Raw genomic sequence first — 21,500 nt, 5'->3', positions numbered from 1 at the left:
TTTATTCACCTATATATATAATTTTTATGGTTTTGTATTATAAATAGATTAAATTCTTGGAAAAAAATTCATTTTTCCCGTGAAAAAAAATTCAGTTGTAGATTAATGGTGATATTTTATATTTTTAATAAGATTAATGTTTATGATATTTTTAGTTTTTAAATTAGTTTAAAATTATTATATCTTGTATGACTGAACGATATACCGCAACATAATTAATTTAATAAATTTTTATTAGTTGTAGTATATAATTTTGGTTTGAGGTTTCAGATAAATATGAAGTTTGCATAATTTTAATGTAATTATTAATTTTGAAATTAATAATATGTAGAATAAGTACATATTGTAATAGTTAATTAATGTTTTAATATGAAAAGATTGTTTGGATACAGACTACCATTCATATAATTAAAATGGTTAAAGAAAGTGGAAGGCAATTATTATTAATGATTTGGATAGTTTTCATATAACACAAAGTTACAATGAAATGCATAAGAGTAATTTGTCAAATTATTATTTTATATATAGAGAAAAGAAAAAAAAAATTATGCAAGAGAAATATATACCATATAAAAGTTCCAAATTGCTTCTCTCCAATATACCAAAGGTTTCAGAGTAAGTTGATAATACACTTGACTCGTAGAGAACATATTATATGTTTTGCTGCCTATTTTCCATTCGTAGCAGACATCATCAAGTCAGTAAGATTAACAATAGTGAGATAGGCATGAAGTATATAACTTGATTACTACTCATAATAGTTTGTCCAAATTTCAGTTCGTAGAAGTATGATTAAAAATATCAAAAACCTTTCTTGATCAACGTACATGCTTCTCTTATAATTGAAGAAACAAATTAAACAATGAGTAGAAATAAATCATGCTTAGTTTTTGTTACACGTTGATGTCTATGTCAAAGATTTATTAGTTCATAGTTTTATACTATGTATAATTTGATAAATCGCTTATTTCATAATCTAGCATATTTATTTTCTTTCTATTTTCCTAGTTTATTATTTTTCTTTTTCTTAAATATATGATTATAAGTTTTTTTTTTTTTTTAACACCTTCTACTTTATTAAGAATTAACTGAATCGTTAGACAGAGCAGAAATAATACAAGTGGAAGCAGAGGTAAAAAAAGAAAACTCAGAGATATTCAATCGTTGAAATTTAGTTAAAATATCAGCCGGAAAGTTTGAAGATCTCGGAATCCATGAGTACTCCACCGCATCAAATCTTGCTTCCCAGCCCTTGATTTCATGAATCCAATTGATGATATCATATTTTATAGTACAATTTGTTAAAAGCCGAACAAGAGAGAGATTGTCTCCTTCAAAAATCACCTTCTTATAACCCCTGAACCAAGCTGATCGCATAGCACAAACAAGACTTTGGCATTCAGCTTCAAGAGCTGAAGAAACAAAGGAACCCGAAGCCTGGGCTGCTTCCAAGAAACTCCCAGCATCATCTCTAATCACCCAACCCATAGTAGCTCTGAGCTGGCTATTTGCAAAACCTCCATCATAATTACATTTAACCCAACTCAAATCAGGTTTACACCAGCCCCGACGAGAAACAGGCAAAGAAATATGATTTCTATGATTAACATTAGCCCTTTCCGAAATAGAAGATTCAACAATAAACCATTCTTCTGCCTCTTGACGTGCTTCTCTAAGATCTCTCTGCCAATTATTATGCTTCCGTTCAAAAACCAAGCGATTGCGACTCTTCCAGATTTTCTAAAGTATCCAAAACGGCAAATGAGCGATCAAGTCAAAAATCCCTTTATAATTATGGAAATTCAAAATATCTCTCAACTTTACTTCCAAGCTTGCGTGCGGATTGATGAGACTTGGAATAGGGACGTGAGAAGCTCTCCAGATCTGAACAACATGAGGACAATTAAAGAAAAGATGCTCAATAGACTCAGTATCAGAGTCACACCTTTTACAAATTCGCGCAGAACTGATATGACGACGATCAAGTTCATCTCCAGTAGCCAGAGCACGAGAGAGAACACGCCATAAAAAGTGTTTCAATTTTGGAGCTGTGTGAGACTTCCAAATAGCATTCTTAAGAATAGGATCACCAGGAGGAGGAGTAAAATTCCAATCTGAATCCGGGAGATGAGTTGCCAACCAATAACCAGACCTGACCGTGTAACTACCCTTCTCAGTATAGTGCCAACCTAAAATATCATTCTTTTGGTAGGGGCTAATCTTGATAGAGAGAATCTTTGAAACATCATCAAATATGATTATAAGTTATATTTGATTTTGTTAAATATAAATTATTATTTTCGAAATATCATAAAATATATAATTCAAGTTAAAAATATGTTTACATATATTAATTTTTGAACTAAATTGTCCATTTTTTTATGGTAACAAAATTGATTTGATTTTCATAAATATAGATAATGTTTGTTTTTTATTTTTTATTTAACTAATTATGTTTTTTTGGCTGTATTTTAGTGTGTTTGGCAAGTGGTTTGGACTTTCATGAAACTAATATATTTTTTGTAGGTTTGTTTGGCAACTAAGATTAATGGTAACCTTTTAATTTAGACCCGGTTCTCGTCGGTTATTTCTGGTTTAGATAACCGGGTCTAAACCAAGACGCGCCAAACACACAACACAATTACTCTAATTAAACTTAACCCAAGTTCTTCATCTCAACTCTCGCTCGCTGTGTGATCCGTCTAGAGAGGTTGGATCTGCTGAGTTCCGGTGCAAAATGTCTCGCTACCAGTCTCCTTCCTTCGATGATGGCGAGGTTAATCCTTTTGCGGTAAGCTCGATTCAATCTCATCATCATCATTTAGGGATTCCTCTTTTTTTTTATTCAGCGCCGCCGTGTTGAATCACATTGTTTCTGATCTGATTGATTCGTGTACGTAATGTTAATTGTAAATACTTCCATTCCTGGGATCGAATTTTCGGTTTCAATGCACAAGGAAAAAACGTAGTTGCTCGATTGATTGATTGATTTCAAGTTAAAGAATGTAATTTGCCTTAATGGTTTCGCTCATTCTAGGGTAGCCAACTATTGTTAGAATAGAGGCTGATGATCAGTGTAACGCTTGTTTTTTCAAGGGATCTATACTTTTCCCTTAATTCAAGTTGGTCAATAGCCTCAATAATTTTCAAGAAGGGATCAGGACAATCAAAGTATGGTTTAGGTGCCTTTTTCATTGCCTGTTGGGTGCTTGTTATTTTGAATGAGCTTCTCTTTTGTGTCCACACGAATCTCAGATTTTTATTATCTCTTGTGCATAAGCGTTAGATTTCCCACTTACATCTTTTTTTGGTTTCCATTTAGTGCTTACTTGTAGTAGACTTGAAGCTTGATCCAAGTTTTTCAAGGCCATTGATATTTTTTTCTTGTCTTGAATGTGTTGTGATGCTTTACTTACTTGCAATGCCTGTCACACATTCATATCAGTTTCTTGTCCACTGTATTTTTGTCTCTGATGTTTTAAAGCGCTCATGGATCTCCATTGTTTTAGCCTCTTTTTTTTTCCTTTTTACATCTCTCTTAAGTTCTTCACCAAGTTTTGTTTTCAGAATCCTGGAACTGTGCCAGCCGCAACGTCAAAGCTCTCTCCTCTTCCCCCTGAGCCATATGACCGCGGTGCCACAGTTGATATTCCTCTAGACTCCGGAAAGGTACTTCCTACATCCACAGAAGACTAACTAAGTACCAACTACATCTCAGGATATCCCCTGAGACAATTTTAATGATTGCCAACTTCTAGGATCTAAAAGCTAAAGAGAAGGAACTCCGGGAAAAAGAGGCTGAACTGAAGCGGCGGGAGCAGGTAAGCTGTGATTGGGTTTGAAACAAACTAATGTCACATACCATGATGTCATTTCCCCAAATTGTTAGCAGTAGGTATTTAATTTTGCCCGAACCAAGAATGATTAGTTTTCATCGGATTGCATTTCATTTAGAAGTGTTATATGGGTGAAAGCATATTTAGTCTGTCACCTCACTCTTGTATCATATAATCTGTAAATTTTGACCTCAGTATAGTTTGTAGCTACAACCTTTCAAGTTTCAAGTATATATCTTTATGTCTTCTTAAATCTGTTGTTGATATTTTCCAGGAACTCAAGCGGAAAGAAGATGCTATAGCACAGGGTATCTTTGTCAATTATATCTTTTGTAGAAATCTGGCATATCGTTCCATGTGTAATGCTTATACTCTCATCTTTATTTTGGTAGCCGGAATTGTGATAGAAGAGAAAAACTGGCCACCCTTTTTTCCTCTCATCCATCATGACATTTCAAATGAGATACCCATCCATCTGCAGAGAATCCAATATGTTGCTTTCACATCAATGCTGGGTCTGTGTTTCCTCTTTTAAATGATCAACCCATCTGCAGTTGCAATTTCGTGAGTTATTATTAAACTGTCTGAATCTCTGTTTGGTAGGTCTTGTGGTGTGTCTGTTATGGAACATTGTTGCAGTTACCACTGCATGGATTAAGGGAGAAGGTAATTCTTGGAACAGTTAAAAGTTGTCAAGTACACTGAGCCTGTATGAGGCCAATCTGCTGACTTATGCACTTTGGATGTAGGTCCAACAATATGGTTTCTAGCTATTATCTATTTCATATCGGGGGTTCCTGGAGCTTATGTTATGTGGTATCGCCCTCTTTATCGTGCCATGAGGTATATGCGCGTATTCACGCCACTTTACTTAAGATTGGTCTTTGAAAATATTGTACATTATCTGCTGTTGTGTGGTGTGTTCCTTTATTAAGAGGGGAAAATAAAAGAGTGAAGTTCCCGATAGCATCTTAATAAGAGTCAGAATTGGGTTGATTTGGTTGTGTGCAGGACTGATAGTGCTCTGAAGTTTGGGTGGTTTTTCTTCACATATCTGGTGAGTTTTCCATTTGGTTTAGTGAACTTTTTTTGTAATGGTTTTGACACATCAAAAGGTGGGAAGTGAGTAATATAGCTTACAATATGATTGCAGTTTCACATAGGGTTTTGTGTGTTTGCGGCGGTGGCTCCTCCAATTATCTTCAAGGGAAAATCTCTGACGTAAGTTACAAAATAGATTCAAAATCACACAAAAGGAAAAGGTAGAATGATATATTGTTGTGTTATGCAGAGGAATATTGCCGGCCATTGACGTATTGAGTGGGAATATCTTGGTCGGGGTAAGTCGAAACTTAACTTGGGTAGGGAATAACTTAAAACTTTTGTAGTGACTAACTTTTGGTGGGGTGGCAGATATTCTACTTTATCGGGTTTGGGTTCTTCTGCCTGGAGTCACTCGTCAGCATCTGGGTTATTCAGGTTCCCTTACTTCCTGCATCATTTATTCATTTAGATATGAATAAGTAGAAAAAAGGGAACAAGTGGTTAACAACAAGTTGTTCTGTTTGTGTGGGAACAGCAAGTGTACATGTACTTCAGGGGGAGCGGGAAAGCAGCAGAGATGAAGCAGGAGGCGACAAGACGAGCAATGATGGCAGCTCTCTGACCTGTGACCACACTATACACACACACCTTTAACCCATCTCCCATTTTTTCCCATTTAACATACAAACAGTAAACTTTAGATCCTTCCTCTCTTCAAGAGGGATTACTTACTCCGCCACTCACTTCTCCTTTGTTTACCTCGGATTTCATTTAACTAAGATTACAGTGAATCGTCTTTCAAAGAAGCTCCAAATTTTGATGAACAATGTCCCGCTCACAGGACTTGTGAATATGTCCCCCAAATACATAAGTGATGACGACTAACGTATTGGTTGGCCTTTTAGAATTAGATTAGGCATCGTTTTGTAGTAAAATAATGTTTTGCTACGAACAGAAAAGTCAATGGGTGTAGTAAATGAGGAAATGGGCTTCTGTGGTATTAAATAGTCAAACAGTTGAGACAGAGTGATGATGAGAAGATGTTGTTGCACAAGTGGGTGATTATAATTCAATGTCAAGTTTTTGAAATATTGAAAAAAATATACAAAAGTCAATGGAAGTCAGCGAGCCAGCTGTATCTGTGTGTGACACACGGCCTCCATCTAAACGGTTGGATAACTCCAAAACTTGCTATTTAAGACACACACACTAAGCTGAGAAGGCTGAAGTAAAAAAGAAACACAAGAACAACATTCAAGAAGAATAAAAAGAAATGGCCATCTTCTGTTTCCTTGTAGACCAGAGGAAGCAAGTCCGGGGGAGAAAGCCCGCGGCCGGGTTGTGCTCGAGATGCGGAGGAGGAGCAGTGGTTGCGGACATGAGAACCTCCACAACATTCTGCGGAGTACCATTTTACCACAAAGCTTGGAAGGCTATTGTCTGCCATTTCTGCGGCGCTGTCCTCAAATCTTACCATTGAGTGTTTTGAGTGTTCATTCATTTGTTTTTATCGACAAGCTACTTGCCATTGTATGTCGCTTGATTGCCTAGCTACCTTATTAGACTCCTAGCTAATGAGTTTATTTTTTGTCTCTCTCTCTCTCTCTCTTTCTGACTTAAATCCTTATTTGTCTCTCTGCTTTTGACTAATGCTAAGTGATCCATTTACTTAAAAAGTCTCTCTTGAAAACAAGTTTGGTCAGTGGGAAAAAGCAGAAAGCCACACGAATGTGATTTGTGCTTCGCTTCCCTTGAGAGAGTTAAGACGAAGGAATAATCCACCAACTTGCTATACAGCTTGAACCATTCAAGGCGTCTTCTCTCTCTCTCTGTCTCTCTTTCTTTTGTTTAAGGCAAAGACGCGTATGTACTAAATGCATAGGATAACAGTTGATGCTTTTGGCAACAATTTTTTTTTTTTCACTTCTTGCACTTAAAAAATATAATACCATACTTTGTAAACATAAAACAACATGTAAATGGGATAAACTAAAAAATTTATTCCATTTACTCATGTTCGATAAAATTATTTTTATTTTTTATAAAGTTTGTAATCTATACTTTGAATGTATTTAATCATTTGTTCATAAAAATCCTAAATTATAATCAACTTTTTCACTATATAATACCATTATTCCAATTTTATATATCAATTGCTATATACATCCACTTTCACTTTTAATAGTTAATATATAAACATACATTGTTTGTATTATTTTAGAATATATCAATATATAGTGACAACATGATGAAAAATTATATAAGTCATATAATACTAGAAAACATTATACATATGAACTATCTCTAATAAAATACGAGACATAAAATTTGGTAATGGGTGGAGATCTCGGATCACAAGCTGAAGCTATACGTTTAGTGCCAAAGGGTTATGTTTGAAACTTCAAAAAACAAAAAACTGGGAGCCTATTTTGTCAAACTGAAAAATTTTGGAGGCGCAATAATTTTGTGCACTAGATTTTTGGGAATTTTTGGGGGCAAAATCAATTGTTTAGGCCGGCCCTGACCGAGGAGATATTATATAACCATATAATGAATGAAACCACCAGCAGTCGAGATTAAATTTAGGGTTTTCCACTCCACTCCACTGTATATGCTACATCGTTCTCTTCTCTGAAGTCCCATTTGGTGGTAACTCTTTTGCACAAGAGCTTGGGAGATTAGAACTAGAGACGCTCAAGGAGATTTACACTTTGAACAACAAGGTTTGTTTTCTCTTTCGTACGCAACCGTTCGTCTTCTTTTTGTTTTAAACCCTATATATCTATATTCGTCTAAGTAGACCAGTATGTAGAGTGAACAAGGGCTTGTTGTTTTGAAATCTACACTGAGAGTTACTTTATTTAACTAAGAACAGGGTTTTGTTTTATTATCTCATTATTGTAAGAGAGGATAGTGTTTTTTGGTGTATTTGCAGGCATCACCATGGGAGACGAACACCATAATCAAGAGTCCGGAGCTAGCAACTCCACAGATCATCACGAAGATGACAATACTTGTGAGGAAGATCCAGAGACAGGCGAGAAAGTTAATGAAACCCCTAAGGTAACGGTTTGCAGGGATAAGGATGAGCCGAATGAGAGGTTTGAGGTTGTGGTAAGCCCGCCTCGTGCAAACGTGTACTTCACGGGAACTAGCTTCTCCGGCGAGGCTGCTGCTCCGGGGACTAATACATATGCATTGGGATTTGGTAACGGAAAGACCAAGAGGATCAGAATTCTTCCGGTTGCTACCAATAAGGTTGATACTCTGCTTTCTTCTTTTTCTTTCTTTCTTTTTGTTTGTTGTTGTTTTGTTGATTAATCGCTTCTTTGTGGCTGGCATGTTTACAGATCATCAGATTAGAGCCTTTGATATTAGTTATCTTGAGAGGATTACAATGTCTATTTCTAAAATGATGCAATGTGTCTCTCTATGCAGGAGCAGGACAATATGAATATTGGAGATAGTAACAGAAGCACCAGTTGTATTGTTGCGCGCAACATTCCTCCTTATGATGCCTCTGCAACTACTCCTATTAAAGCTTATCCTTTAGATAAAATCATCGAAGAGGAAGAATGGGACTCCCTTCAAGATATTTACCTCCTTCTCCAAGATGAATCTGTTGCAGCAGCGGTCAATGCTTACCCGCTATTTGTCCGCAACAGATTGCACAAGTTGCGAGATATTGAGGTAACACTTGATTCACACGCAATATATATATCATGTTGGCTTGCACCACCACCTTATGCTTTGGTTTCATTATGTTCTGTTTGCAGGATGATTCCGAGAAGAAGATGCTTTCTGCTGCCTTATCACTCCTCACACATCTGGTTAAGTTCAAAAACATGTACTCAACGGGTGGTTTCGTTTCTGCTAAAGGCCATAAGTTTCCAGGAATCATCCATCAGAAATGTGTCACTTTGTTCAAGAAATATCCTTTCCTGAATGAGATCTCTATTGACAAGACCAACCTTATGATAAGCTACGTGCTTGTGCTCGCCCTTCATGTGGATAACTTCAAGACCGATCCAGAGGACATAGCTAAAGATCTGAAGATGAGTGCTATCGAGCTGAGGAAACATCTTGCCAGTCTTGGCTGCAAATTGTCGTGGGAGAAGTCAATTTTGGTTGCAACTTTACCGACTCCTCTTAAGTTTTCGGAGTCAAAGTTAAACACGAGAAGAAGAAAAAGAGCGAAGATACAATACAAGGGATGACGATCTTGGAGATCAGATGATTTGTTCTATTTTGCTGTGTCGTGATGTCTTTTTTTGCATCTATCTTAACATTTTCACTAGTCTTTTGCAACTACCAATCTCCATAGCCGGAGAAATTATTTATATCATGTCGGCTTGCACCAGCTATATTGGGCCGCTAACTTTTGACCCAACAAAGGCCCAAGTATTCATCATGTCCAGTTTATTTATCCTTTACCCTAAAATTGAATTTAACAAAAAGAAAAACATTTTGACGTCTCTCTCTCACTCAACCTCCTCCATTGATTGATTGGTTCTGCTGGCAAGTGCAATCGATCGAATCGAACTGGTGAGTTTTGATAATCTCTTTCCTTGTTCGACCTTGTTAAGCATATCACAGATCGATCTCTATACTCTTCTTCTTCTGTTTGGTTTGGGTGTTCAGTCTGATTTAGCTTTCGTCAACAACAATACAAAACAAGTTTCTATGAGTTCTGCTGGTCTGAACGAAGATGATTTCCTCGACTGTGTCGTGCGTTTAGAGGAGACACATATTCAACAAGGCTTCGACGAGGGTTACAAAGAGGGTCTTGTGTCGGGTCGTGAAGACGCTCGTCATCTTGGTTTGAAACTCGGGTTCGAGACAGGGGAGCTCATCGGATTCTACAAAGGCTGCTCTTTTCTTTGGAATTCAGCTCTCCGTATCGATCCCACTCGCTTCTCCCCTCAGCTCCACAAGCATCTCAATGACTTCCATGTCTTGCTCCTCAAGTTCCCTCTTTTGGATCCCGAGGACGAAGCCAAAGACGGGATCAAGGATGACCTCAGAGTCAAATTCAACATCATTTGCGCATCTCTCGGCATTCCCAAGAAACAATTGGAGTACAATGGATACCCTAATCCTTCCTCCAATCTCGACTTCTAGGACGACGACCTCTTGTATTGTATTTGTATGTATGTATCTTTTAAAGTTTCTATCTTTACCAATCTCTCTCTCTCTCTCTCTCTTTTAAGAGGCGTGTAGACAATCTATTGGCTTTTCCTTTTAATCTGGACATGTGTGTTGCTGACCACAAATCTTAATGTGGTGGATAATGTCAGAGTCAGAGCTTCTGTTTTTTATTATCCTTGTAACGAACAAAACGCACTCACATCTCTACATATATCTATAGGTGGTGGTCGGAGGGAGATGTTGAGAGAAATGCTTGGTTGCTGCAAGGTTTACATATCTGAAGCGAGGAATAAGACGGCCCTCGAAGCCATTGAGAGAGCTGTAAAGCCTTTTCCACCTGCTGCAATCGTCAACAAGTTTGAAGATGCCGCTTATGGCAGGGTCGGTTACACTGTTGTATCCTCGCTTGCTAGTAGTGGCTCATCTTCTCCCCTTAAGAATGCGGTGTTTGCAATGGTTAAGACTGCTCTCGACACCATCAACCTTGAGTTGCACTCTGGATCCCATCCCCGCCTTGGAGTGGTCGACCACATATGCTTTCACCCCTTGTCTCAAACCTCTTTAGACCAAGTTTCTTCCGTTGCCAATTCCCTAGCAATGGACATCGGCTCCATTCTTAGAGGTCAGTATTTAATAGAAGACCTAGGGCACAAACATGTGAGTTCCTGAATTTTAAAAGACACTTATTAAGCTAAGAGCAGAACATTGTTTGTTTGCTGTATTTGATGTATACTCGGTGATAGATTGAGTGATGTCATGTCTTTTATTATCTCATCATCTCTAGGCCATAGAATATGGAAGTCTTCGAAGTAATACTCTGCTAACAGCAGAACATTGTTTGTATGTTGTAGTTGATGTTTGTGATAGGCAGAGTGATGTCATGTCTTTTATTATCTCATCATCTCTAGGCCATAGAACATGGAAGTCTTTGTAGTGGTTAGTATTCTTAGCAGAGCATTGTTTGTAGTTTTTGTAGGCTGTAGTTGATGTGTACTTTGTGATAGGCAGAGTTACATCCTGGCTTTAATGTCTCATCATCGTCTAGGCCATAGAAAATGAAAGTCTTTGTAGCATTCGCTGTATTGGTATGTGGACTGAGATATACGACCCTCCCTGGTGCAGTTCCTACATATCTATATGGAGCAGCAGAAAAGGAGCAGTGCACGCTGGATTCGATCAGAAGGAAACTGGGGTACTTCAGAGCAAACAGGGAGGGAAATGAATGGGCAGGTGGGTTGGAGCTGGAGATGGTGCCAGTGAAGCCAGACGCAGGGCCACAAGAGGTGAGCAAAACCAAAGGGGTTGTAGCGGTTGGGGCGTGCGGGTGGGTGAGTAACTATAACGTACCAGTGATGTCAAACAATCTCAAGGCAGTGAGGAGAGTAGCAAGGAAGGCGAGCGAGAGAGGAGGGGGCTTGGCTTCAGTGCAGACAATGGCGCTTGTGCATGGGGAAGGAGTTATAGAGGTCGCTTGTAACCTGTTGAATCCAAGCCAAGTCGGAGGAGAGGAAGTACAAGAACTGATTGAGAGGCTTGGCAGAGAGGAAGGTCTGCTTGTGGGAAAAGGGTATTATACTGACTATACACCCGACCAGATTGCTCAAAGATATATGGACTTGAGCATCAGTTCAAAAGTTTCAGAGTAAAACAAAAGAAAACAGTATGATGTTGTCATTTGTAGAACAAGTATTATTACCGACATCGACCATTTATCTTCGTCTTGTGTTTAATATGCTATAATGTATTGCCATGAGTATAGATTGAAATCTAGCAAAAGTGAAATGATCAAAGATGATGATACGTTCATTGAGAGGCCAAAACATAAATTCTCATCACTGGTGTTTTGCCTTAACGACAACATGACTGTGAGAGAGTTCTTTAGTGTGCCTTTTGCATCAGTTGTTAAATCTGATTTCTTATGCATATCTAGATGGCAATTTTTCTAAGTTTATAGATATGAAGGCTGTGGTGTATGTATATGATTTGTTAATAAAAAATGAAAAGACAACTATACATGCTATTAGTTAATATTAATTTGGGTCGTAGGTAAAATTTGAGGGTCAAAAAGTCTCTAAGAACAACGTGGGGATGAGGTGGAGTTTGGTGCGGCTCATTATTGACTTGAGTTGTATCTTCTTGGTTGATGAATTTTGGGGTTTGCAATAAGATGGAGGAGGAGGAGGTAATGTTGTTGTATACGTTGTTATACATGTAACTTATGACATGCCTACACACATTGACAGAGACAATTAAAGTTAAAGGTGTGTGTGTACTGGTCTCTGCATATGCATTGGGCACATAGGGGTTGTTGGGCCGCAATTGAGAATAATAAGGACATAGATGCGACTGTCATATACACCTAACTCAAAGAAAAAAAAGCATTATAAACCCATGAAACCTGTAGAAACTAACCTTAATTATACTGAAACAGAGAGCTCTAACTAAAGTGAGTAAAAAAAAAAAAAAAAGAGAGAAGAGGTAATTTAATTTATCTGTGGGTTTAGAAAAGCAGCTTACTTAATCTCTTGTCTTATATATATTCAATCAACCAACCAAATACGGACAAATCACAACAAATTACAAGTGTACATCTCTATGTATGTACGTTACGTTACGTAAATATGTTAATAAATGAGAATTCCTATTTATAAAAAGATTCACAATTCCCACGACGACTTGGTGTGTTTTTCTTTGGCCATCCACCTAATTCGCATCCATCATCTCTCTCTCTCTGTCTGTATAGTGTCTTTCAAATTCCCCTAAGTCTCTCTGTTTTGTTTTACTCCAAAAGCTTTTTAACCCTTTTGAGATTTTGATATAATTATCAGATCCTTTTGCTACTGATGCTAGTTCTTCCTTTTAGGGCTTTTTTTCTTCCTTTACTCATGTCAAATTACCTTGTTGTCCCTTGGTGTTTAGGGCTCTAATCCCTATATAAATGTTGCTTCGTTGAGACACAACATTACGAATTAAGCCCTTCTTCGTTTTTTTGCTTGTCCGGATCCTGAGATGGAGAGAGAATGTGGGTCGAAGGAGTTGTTCAGCAAAGAGGAGCTGCAAGAAATAAGTGATCTCCATGTGGGAGACGATTACGTCGAGGTTATGTGTGGCTGCACTAGCCACCGTTACGGAGACGCCATTGCTAGGCTCAGGGTTTTCTCAGATGGAGAACTTCTCATCACCTGCCAATGCACTCCTGCTTGCCAAGAAGGTCTCTCTCTTCTCTCTCTCTTACTTCATGCTTTTTTAGCTAAATTGGTTATCAGTAATTACGCATATGTTTCATGTGAATGGATGCGTGAGATTACCTCAACAACTGGATTTTATGATAGTGTCAAGAATACAGTGCAAACTGTCTCTGCCTTGGTGTGAGCCATGCAAGGATGGTTTTTTAGTTGCTAAATGCATTTTAAATCACATGTTCAAGTTTCTATTAAAGTGATCTTGACAGCTTTGATTTTATGATGGTAGACAAGTTAACGCCTGCTGCCTTCGAGAAGCATTCCGAGAGAGAGACCTCTAGAAACTGGAGGAACAATGTGTGGGTGTTTGTCGGGGGAGACAAGGTTCCACTTTCAAAGACTGTGTTGCTCAGATACTACAACCAAGCATTAAAGAAATCCAATGTATCAAAAATCGTTCATCGGGATGAGTTAGTTGCGTGCAGCAGATGCGGGAAGGAACGGAGGTTCAGGTTGCGGACCAGAGGTGAATGCCGTGTGCACCATGATGCCATGGCTGAGCCCAACTGGAAGTGTTGCGATTATCCATACGAAAAGATAACATGTGAAGACGAGGAAGAAAGAGGAAGCAGGAAAGTATACAGAGGATGCACTCGCTCTCCTTCCTGCAAAGGCTGCACTTCTTGTGTCTGCTTTGGCTGCAAGCTCTGTCGTTTCCCTGATTGTAACTGCCAGACTTGCCTCGACTTCACCACCAACACCCAACTCATTTGACTTCCTTTCTCTAACTTACTTAATTCTTCTGCAAAATCTTTTGCTGTATGGTGGATGCTCTGCATTTTTTTTTTAATCATTACCTTGTTGCACCTGTTTTGTGACTGGAGAGACCAAGTAGGAAACACAAACAACTGAAAGAACAACTCGGGCTTCGAAAGCTAATTTAGCTCCAATACGGGAAGAGAACTTGCACCTAATCTAATTTGAACTTTTTTAACCTCGCCAGATACACATAAGGCCACAAATACACAAGAAGCAAGCAGTGAAGGTAATAGTCTATTAGTATACTGAAGAAACTATGTCAAGTTAAACGCATTACTAGTGCTGGTAAAAGCTGTAGACAAGAGAAACTACAAACATTTGAATCAGTCAACATGTACTTTCAAATGGGCAGAATCACCTCCAACAAAAAACTGGCATCCAAACGACACAAAGTAAAAGAATCCAAAGCCTATATCAAGATACGTATCGCGAGACAATGCTTTCGTTTAAATCCTGTCTGTTTAAAACATAGGATATTATGAAACACAAAACTGTCAAGAATCATCCATTGCAGACATCATCAAATCACAAAAGTGATGCATATTATTTTCAAATGAAACATAAGACCAGTCACAATATGCTGAAAGGGAAAACAAAGTGCATGAGAATGAGAGGTCTCTCCATAAAAGGTCTTCTTCCGGGTGACAATGAAACTCATTGTGTACTCTCCACAGGCTTCTGCAAAGATAGAATAAAACATATATAAGGGAAGGAACATGAAGCTCCTCTGCAAAGATAGAATAAACTATGTATAAGGGAAGGAACATGAAGCTCCTCTGCAAAGATAGAATAAACTATGTATAAGGGAAGGAACATGAAGCTCCTCTGCAAAGATAGAATAAACTATGTATAAGGGAAGGAACATGAAGCTCCTCTGCAATGGAGGAAGAGCAAGAGCAAGAGAAAGTGTACCTCTTTGCTTCCCCCAGTGGCGAGCTTGTATCCACTGTAGAAAAGTAATCCCCAGCCAGAAAGAGAAATAAGCACAAACTGCACACATTGGTCAGGGAAGAAGAGATCAATATATCAACTTTGGTGTCAAATAACAAAAACTGAGTCAAAAAAATTACACAAACAGACAAAGTAAAGATGATAGACATACATGCTCCTCTTTCCAGTTTCCTGGGTTCGTGGGCTGTTTCCAGAAGTCAACCTTGGTAGATCCATGGTGATCTGCACAAAACGCAAAAATCCACAAAAATTGCTCAAAACCATATTCTTATTTCAAAAGATTACACAGTGATTTAACTTGAGCTACTCCAAGGATAACAAACACGAGATTTACATAAAAAAACTTGGCAAAGCTGTAACATTTGTTCACCGAGAATTCGTGAAAACCAAAAAAAAAATCACGAATTAGATAAACAATGTGCGAAATAAGCTATGCGCCCCCTACCGAAACAATCATAGATTCGAATCAAATGCGAAAAGAGAAGGACGAGGGAGAGAGAGAGAGAGAGAGGAGTTACCAGCGGCGCCGGCGAGACCACGTCGCTGACCAATAGAAGCGGGAACACGGGCAGATTGGATCTGAGCTAAGCTCATGGCTCGGCGAGCGAAGGAGGCCATCGATCTCAACTTCTGATTTTAGGGTTTCCTAAGAGACGTTTCGAGGAGGAGAGAGATTGATTTGGGATATTGATGAAGGAAGAGAGGAAGAGTGAATCGAATCAATCCGAAACTTTAAGAAATGTTGTTTCTTCATCTGAACGACGCCGTATTTGTTCTTGATATCACCTGGCTGAAACCCTCCCTCTCAGTCCGAGGCTTTCGTCTTTTGGACTTTTCTATTTTATTTTCACTCTTTTGATGATCTCTCTCAATTCTATTACCACGAAATCTGATGTTTAGATGTATTTTTGAATTCAACTACCAACTTTTGAGTCTTTAGTTAACATCAACATATCATCAAATATGAGAAAATGAAAAGAATCCTTCTAAAATTCATATGTTACGAGCAAGCAAAGAGATATAGAAATCGAATTAAAGGCTTAACTTCATAATAAAATAAAATCAAAAGAAAAGTTATTCTAGTGTTTGAATTTGTTCAACATGAAATGATAACACGAAAGAGACATAAATTGAGATATAATGCTATCAACAAACATCCTTTAAGACTTTGGTTTCTTCATCCGTTTGGGAGCAACAAAGGAAATTTCTTCCATCTTAACGTCGTCTTTGAATTCTTCATTGTCTTGAATGAATTTAGCGACTTGTTTGGGACTCCTTACTTTCTTTTGCTGAGGAGTTTCGTAGTAAACATCCACTTTCTCGCCGTTTCCTCTAACAACCAAAATCCTCTTCCACCCTTTAGGAGTTTTGGGTATACCATGTTGATCCAAGAACCAACGCACATTAGGAGAGTCCACATCCACATGTACATCTCCAAGTTCTTCACAGCTCTTGCATTCAAAGCATGTGTGTGGTGATTTACTTCGAATCTCCTCATACTTTTCTTGTGCCTCTATATATCTCAGCTTCTTACACTTTGCACATTGTACAGCGTATGAGTCGATTAAAGTCGTCATGGATGGTTTCGGCTACAAACATGTATAAGATTCAAAGAGTGTAAGATTCTGTCTAGGAAAGGAATGTTGATGAAATGATAAAATAAAGCATTAGTGATACGTACCTTGGTGGAAGTAGCTTGAGTCTTCTTCTCTATTTCAAGTTTTGAAGGAGATGAAGAGGTTTTGGTGGTTTTGGAGTACAGGCTGCAAATCAAGAAATTAAAGTAGGTGAAATGGCTTGCGTTTTATTTAAAAGAGCCACCTACTAGGGTGAATTAAAGTAGTCTCTTGAGTCTTGATTGGTACTAGTATATAGCATTTAAGTGGATTTAAGCGCCCTTACAAAAAAAAAAAAAAAATTGTCGAAAGAAGATGAAGAGAGTATATGTGTGTGTATAAGGCTAGTTACCAAAAAAAAACAAAAAAATTTAAGGGTCTCGTGAATCGTGATCCATTTTCTCACTTTAGTTGTTTCGTTTAAATGATCAGTTTGGAAATTTAAGAAAATGAATATATATCAGCAAATAGGCAAAATACCATCAACAACAGTGAAACAAAAGAGAAAAGGATTTGAGTTTTTAAGTACCTTTGGAAATCGACAGAGTGGTGTTGGTGATGGTTGGTGGTGATCCTCCTCGATCGGACTCGGAGCCACTGATTTTGCATGTTACTTTCTTCAAGAAGAGAAAACACAAATGAATGCTTTGAGACAAGAGAGAGAGAGAGTGGTTGATTTGATTGTAGTGAATTGATAACGTAGTTTTGGACGGTTGAGATGGATGTAGGTTTATGGCTATATAGCCTTTTAAATCATCGGACACGCGTTTTATCTAATACCCCAACCCCAAGGCCGAAATAAATTACTCAAGAGTTGAGAGATATGCAACCAATCAAAACCTAAAACGTGGGTGAACACTTGATTTTGGTGTTTAGCAATGAAAAAACCTGATCATTATTATAATAATAAGAAGAAAAAAATAGTGATAAATGGGTGCTAATTTTGAATGTGAGACATATATATTATATATATAAAAAGGAACAGTTTATGAGACATATAAAAGTTTATGAGTTAATTAAATTATTCGATTTTATGATCATGTGGACATGCATGTATATATATATATATTAGTGCAACCTGTGTTAGTCTATATTTGATGTATTCGTGTTAATGGACCTGTTTATATCTAGCTTTTGACAAAACAAAACCAAAACTGTAAAAACATTTCTGTAGGAAGACCGAAGACTTGTGGACGTATAAATTATTACTACCCTTTCATGCATTTTTCACTTATTGTTTGCTTAACAGAATATATATCTCACCAACTTGTATTTGGATATATGTATGCAAATATTATTGGAACTGCTACAACATGGCAAATAATTTGATTATGAATTAGAAGAAGCTAATTAAGTACGTAATTATAATGTTTATGCACCTTAATGTAGAAGCAATAGCCTTTAATTAATTTCCCATATATAAATAATCCGATAGAACCGGTACTGAAGCATCTTTACAATAAAACTCAATCAATCCATCAAAGGTATGACGATATAAACTCATAACATTTACAAACCTTTTTTAAATCCTTAATAATATTTTACAACATTTTCATTTAGCAACATTAAAAAAAAATAATAAAAAAAAATAATAAGATGCTAATTATACTATTTTAATTTTACACATGGAAGACATTAACAAGAAGCTTAGATATTTCTTCACAATATAACAACAATTCCAGATTTGCAACTTTTTATCATACTTCCCATAGACGTCCCGTAACACCAAGCTTATAACAAACATAAACATCTATAGAAGCTTGAAGGATCTGATCGTGGCAAAGATCGTAAACGCTCCAGTCGCTCCTGCTTACCTCCGGATCTGCCCTCACGCCACGATAACCCAAGCATTGTTCAACAATCTCCTCAAACGAACAACCCCTAAGGCTCCCTCTTGAACCTTCAACGTACTTCCTTATGTCCAAGAGTTTCCCAATCTTCAACTGATGTCTACATTGCTCTAGCTTTTTTGCGTCTTGACTATTCCACACACCAACGTGCGTGTAACAAGCTAAGAAATTGTGGAGAGCATAGGGGACATGGTCACAGTGAGAAAGCTGGATGATGATACATCGTGTACCAACGCATAACTGGAGAGTATCAGCTGGAGAAAGCAGTGTCCAATAGACGCCAACTCCGACAACAAGAGGGTGTGAGGTGAAACGGTTGAAGAAGTGGACCTTGTTGATCCATTGTCTTATTACGGATGGAGTTCGAGTTACCGTGACGATCAATTCATCTCCAAAGAAATCAACAGAGTAGTCTTGGTGAGTGTAATAGTTTCCGATGGTTGTGATCCTCGGAGCCATTTGCATGTACTTTTCTTCGAGAGAGACCACATATATAATGCATTCAGAATAGGTCGGTACTAAAAATTGTACTATTATGTACTGTTTGGTATGTACTACTCTAGAATTACCGTTGATGCAGTAAATTTTGGACGATGGAGATGGATGTAGCCATGTAGGTTAGGGCTAGCCTTGTGCATCATCAGCCGTAGTATCATGACGTCGTGTCGTGTATATAGGGTTTCGTTGATGACACGCGTTTTAGCTACCCAAACCTCAGATATTTACTTGTTCAAAATCTTACAAAATAAATATGAAACCAATCAAATTATGTAACGTGGGTAAAAACTTGCTTCGGTGACAAGCAATGGGAAAAAATAATCGCATATATATATATATACTACTACAGTAGTACTTAGAAATAAATTGACAAATGTCGAAATGCACTTTTTGAGTGATTGACAAACATATATATAAAGCTTAATGAGTTAGTTAAATTATTTAATTTTTTTCCTTATGTCAAAAAAAAGGTTATTTAATTTTAAAGTGTTACTATGATGAGTCCAAAAAAAAAGTGTTACTATGACAGTTTAGTAATGTGGACATAACTATATTATTTTGTAATCTATTCTCCGAGGTGAATCATCAACAACTTCTGAAAGCAAGTTACCATATGAAAAGCTATATCCTGAGCCGTTCAAAAATATTTCTGCCTCTGTTCATGGTTTGATTTGTTATAAACTTATGGTATATAAACCTAGCACCAGACAATCTATTACGTACTCTGCCCTAGATTTATTCTCAGAGGAGAGATATGTACCACTACTTGGGTTATGATCCCACTCATGGTGACTACAAATTGTTGTGTATGACTAAAAGACTCGATATATATTGGGTTGCGTCGTGGTTTAGCTGAGGACCTTATGGTTTTGAATTTGGGAAATGGAAAGTCTTGGACGATGGTTGAAGATTTCCCTCCTCACGCTCCTGAGTCTATTGATCTATGCATTGATGGTGAGAGAGGATCCAACAATCATTTTGTTATGATAAATAAAAGAGCACTGTCCTAGTAAACGCAGAGCAAAGAGTAACCTAAATGAGAAAAACTCCATGGCTATATATTACGTTGAGGCCTTTTCTTGATTCCCTTTTTGATTTCAAAAGTCAAAAACATCAATGGAGGTTGCTCTCGATCGCTGTGTGGAAGCCATTTGAATTCAAGTAGAAAAATGAGCTTAAATCTTGCTGAGAAGAAACAATTAAAGAAAATCCACTTTGATAAATAAACTTAAAACTGCTTCCAATATCCGAAAATAAACTCTTTCAAGAGTTAATAGAAACTAAAATAGAGTTCAAGGCAAAAAAAAGACAGAACCAAAAAATAAATTAAGCGTTTGATCGAAATGCTTCAGCCATCTTTGCTAGCACTTGATGAACAAACCCGGTCTTCTGCGAATAGAAGTCAAATTCCCTAACCTGCAAAGCCTTCCACTGCTCCTCGAGACTCTTCTTATCTTCTGAGGTAAGCCTATCCAGTCCTTGTTGAGCAGCAAGTTCATCAACACCAAAACGTGTTAGCGTTCTAACAAGAGAAGAAGACTTGGCACTAAGATCTTGACAGTTTATAGCATTGACCAAAGAAGAATCATGCTCATGCTTCACACAAGCAACTTGCTTCGACTTCCCATTAGATTTCACAGCTGATTCAATAGCCTTTTCAATAGCTCCCCAAGCAAGCTTAGACAACTCAAAAGCCTTGCGATCATGAGGTTTGGCAAATGTAGGATCATCACCATTCTTGGCGGCTTTACCAAGATTGTTCTCATACTTCTTCTTTAAACTCCTAAGTTTTTCCATGAACTGAACCTTACTAACATCAAAGCTAATATTTTTCTTCACGAGCTGATAAACCGTATTTGTATTATCATAAGGACTTACCCCAGTATCCTTTCTGAAATCAAGAAGACCTTGTAGAACCGCAATCTCATCATTATCAGTCCAAACTCGTTGGAAACAAGATTTCTTCTTCTCTTCTTCCCCTGAGGGAGAGGCTGAGACAACCTTCTTGACCTTCTTCACATCCGATGAAACTCCTTCATCTGTCTCACGAGCACGCTTTGCCACAGAGTTCTCCGAGCTTTTCACCTTCTTGGAATCTTGATTCTTCAAGACAGAATCTTTGGACGGTGTTACGGTCGGCTTTGTCACAGCGTCATCCTTCTTCTCTGCTTCGGATTCGGAATCACTCACCTCATTCTTCAGGACAGAAGAGTCTTTGGATTGAGTTAGAGGAGGCTTCGTCTCAACATTCTCTGGTTCGGAGTCGGAATCATCACTTTCTTCATCCGATCCAGATTCGGAATCAGAAACTTGCTGCTTCTCCGATGGGGCGGCCAGAGCAACTACTGGCTTCATCGTCACGGCTGATGGTTTGCGTGAGGATACAACATCCTCTCCCTCCGAGGAAGACTCGTCATCTTCCCCGCTTCTGGTCTCCGAGACTTCTTCTTCGCTTGAAGAAGCTGGCGGCGGATCTTCTCGTTTCTTAGACATTTTAGGGTTTACGTACGTGACTCTCAAGTGACTGACTTTAGAGGTTTTTGCTTTCCGGCTTTA

General features: G+C 37.9%; 9 protein-coding genes across 13 annotated transcripts; 5 read left to right on the top strand and 4 right to left on the bottom strand.

Annotated features, from left to right (window-relative positions):
- The first annotated feature begins 2,674 nt into the window (after positions 1-2,674).
- On the top strand, positions 2,675-5,707 carry LOC17893722 (secretory carrier-associated membrane protein 1). Its single transcript, XM_006299889.2, has 12 exons — positions 2,675-2,791; positions 3,568-3,669; positions 3,759-3,821; positions 4,111-4,144; positions 4,229-4,351; positions 4,440-4,502; positions 4,586-4,679; positions 4,848-4,893; positions 4,990-5,057; positions 5,128-5,176; positions 5,250-5,315; positions 5,416-5,707. The coding sequence occupies exons 1-12, from the start codon at positions 2,738-2,740 to the stop codon at positions 5,500-5,502; spliced, it is 849 nt and encodes a 282-aa protein (XP_006299951.1). The 5' UTR covers positions 2,675-2,737; the 3' UTR covers positions 5,503-5,707.
- A 394-nt stretch (positions 5,708-6,101) lies between these two features.
- LOC17893794 lies at positions 6,102-6,476 on the top strand. The gene has a single exon (XM_006299585.2). The coding sequence runs from the start codon at positions 6,154-6,156 to the stop codon at positions 6,358-6,360; it is 207 nt and encodes a 68-aa protein (XP_006299647.1). The 5' UTR covers positions 6,102-6,153; the 3' UTR covers positions 6,361-6,476.
- Positions 6,477-7,481: 1,005 nt separating this feature from the next.
- LOC17891218 (DNA-directed RNA polymerase I subunit rpa49) lies at positions 7,482-9,258 on the top strand. The gene is made up of 4 exons (XM_006299371.2): positions 7,482-7,603; positions 7,816-8,138; positions 8,319-8,570; positions 8,657-9,258. Exons 2-4 carry the CDS (start codon positions 7,824-7,826, stop codon positions 9,095-9,097), a joined length of 1,008 nt encoding a protein of 335 aa, XP_006299433.1. The 5' UTR covers positions 7,482-7,603; positions 7,816-7,823; the 3' UTR covers positions 9,098-9,258.
- A 74-nt stretch (positions 9,259-9,332) lies between these two features.
- LOC17891572 (formimidoyltransferase-cyclodeaminase) lies at positions 9,333-11,786 on the top strand. Of its 3 annotated transcripts, none has more exons than XM_006299150.2 (3): positions 9,333-9,958; positions 10,262-10,650; positions 11,151-11,786. In XM_006299150.2, the coding sequence occupies exons 1-3, from the start codon at positions 9,564-9,566 to the stop codon at positions 11,672-11,674; spliced, it is 1,308 nt and encodes a 435-aa protein (XP_006299212.1). In that variant the 5' UTR covers positions 9,333-9,563; the 3' UTR covers positions 11,675-11,786. The 3 variants fall into 3 exon arrangements, with proteins under 3 accessions (XP_006299212.1, XP_023641158.1, XP_023641157.1); XM_023785390.1 differs by having other exon boundaries at positions 9,339-9,425; positions 10,249-10,650; XM_023785389.1 differs by having other exon boundaries at positions 9,719-10,030; positions 10,249-10,650.
- Positions 11,787-12,708: 922 nt separating this feature from the next.
- On the top strand, positions 12,709-14,127 carry LOC17890673 (protein ULTRAPETALA 2). The gene is made up of 2 exons (XM_006298414.2): positions 12,709-13,239; positions 13,500-14,127. Exons 1-2 carry the CDS (start codon positions 13,038-13,040, stop codon positions 13,982-13,984), a joined length of 687 nt encoding a protein of 228 aa, XP_006298476.1. The 5' UTR covers positions 12,709-13,037; the 3' UTR covers positions 13,985-14,127.
- A 295-nt stretch (positions 14,128-14,422) lies between these two features.
- Positions 14,423-15,701, bottom strand: LOC17892335. Of its 2 annotated transcripts, none has more exons than XM_006299806.2 (4): positions 15,499-15,701; positions 15,132-15,202; positions 14,942-14,975; positions 14,423-14,707 (listed from the first exon to the last, which is right to left on the bottom strand). In XM_006299806.2, exons 1-4 carry the CDS (start codon positions 15,596-15,598, stop codon positions 14,550-14,552), a joined length of 363 nt encoding a protein of 120 aa, XP_006299868.1. In that variant the 5' UTR covers positions 15,599-15,701; the 3' UTR covers positions 14,423-14,549. The 2 variants fall into 2 exon arrangements, with proteins under 2 accessions (XP_006299868.1, XP_023642327.1); XM_023786559.1 differs by having other exon boundaries at positions 14,588-14,707; positions 14,942-15,019; positions 15,499-15,692.
- A 300-nt stretch (positions 15,702-16,001) lies between these two features.
- On the bottom strand, positions 16,002-17,298 carry LOC17891675 (methyl-CpG-binding domain-containing protein 3). 2 transcript variants are annotated; one of them, XM_023786586.1, is made up of 3 exons: positions 17,126-17,298; positions 16,662-16,743; positions 16,002-16,569 (listed from the first exon to the last, which is right to left on the bottom strand). In XM_023786586.1, the coding sequence occupies exons 1-3, from the start codon at positions 17,203-17,205 to the stop codon at positions 16,141-16,143; spliced, it is 591 nt and encodes a 196-aa protein (XP_023642354.1). In that variant the 5' UTR covers positions 17,206-17,298; the 3' UTR covers positions 16,002-16,140. The 2 variants fall into 2 exon arrangements, with proteins under 2 accessions (XP_023642354.1, XP_006299386.2); XM_006299324.2 differs by having other exon boundaries at positions 16,002-16,566; positions 17,126-17,297.
- Positions 17,299-18,293: 995 nt separating this feature from the next.
- Positions 18,294-18,905, bottom strand: LOC17892361. The gene has a single exon (XM_006299833.2). It carries the CDS (start codon positions 18,903-18,905, stop codon positions 18,294-18,296), a length of 612 nt encoding a protein of 203 aa, XP_006299895.2.
- A 1,292-nt stretch (positions 18,906-20,197) lies between these two features.
- Positions 20,198-21,437, bottom strand: LOC17890650 (probable transcription factor At1g11510). Its single transcript, XM_023786200.1, has one exon. The coding sequence runs from the start codon at positions 21,435-21,437 to the stop codon at positions 20,271-20,273; it is 1,167 nt and encodes a 388-aa protein (XP_023641968.1). The 3' UTR covers positions 20,198-20,270.
- Positions 21,438-21,500: the final 63 nt, after the last annotated feature.

This window comes from Capsella rubella, unplaced genomic scaffold (assembly GCF_000375325.1).
Source record: "Capsella rubella cultivar Monte Gargano unplaced genomic scaffold, Caprub1_0 scaffold_3, whole genome shotgun sequence".
NCBI classification, from domain to species: domain Eukaryota; kingdom Viridiplantae; phylum Streptophyta; class Magnoliopsida; order Brassicales; family Brassicaceae; genus Capsella; species Capsella rubella.
The sequence above is the reverse complement of the archived record's forward strand: the minus strand, read 5'-3'. Positions and strand labels throughout refer to the sequence as shown.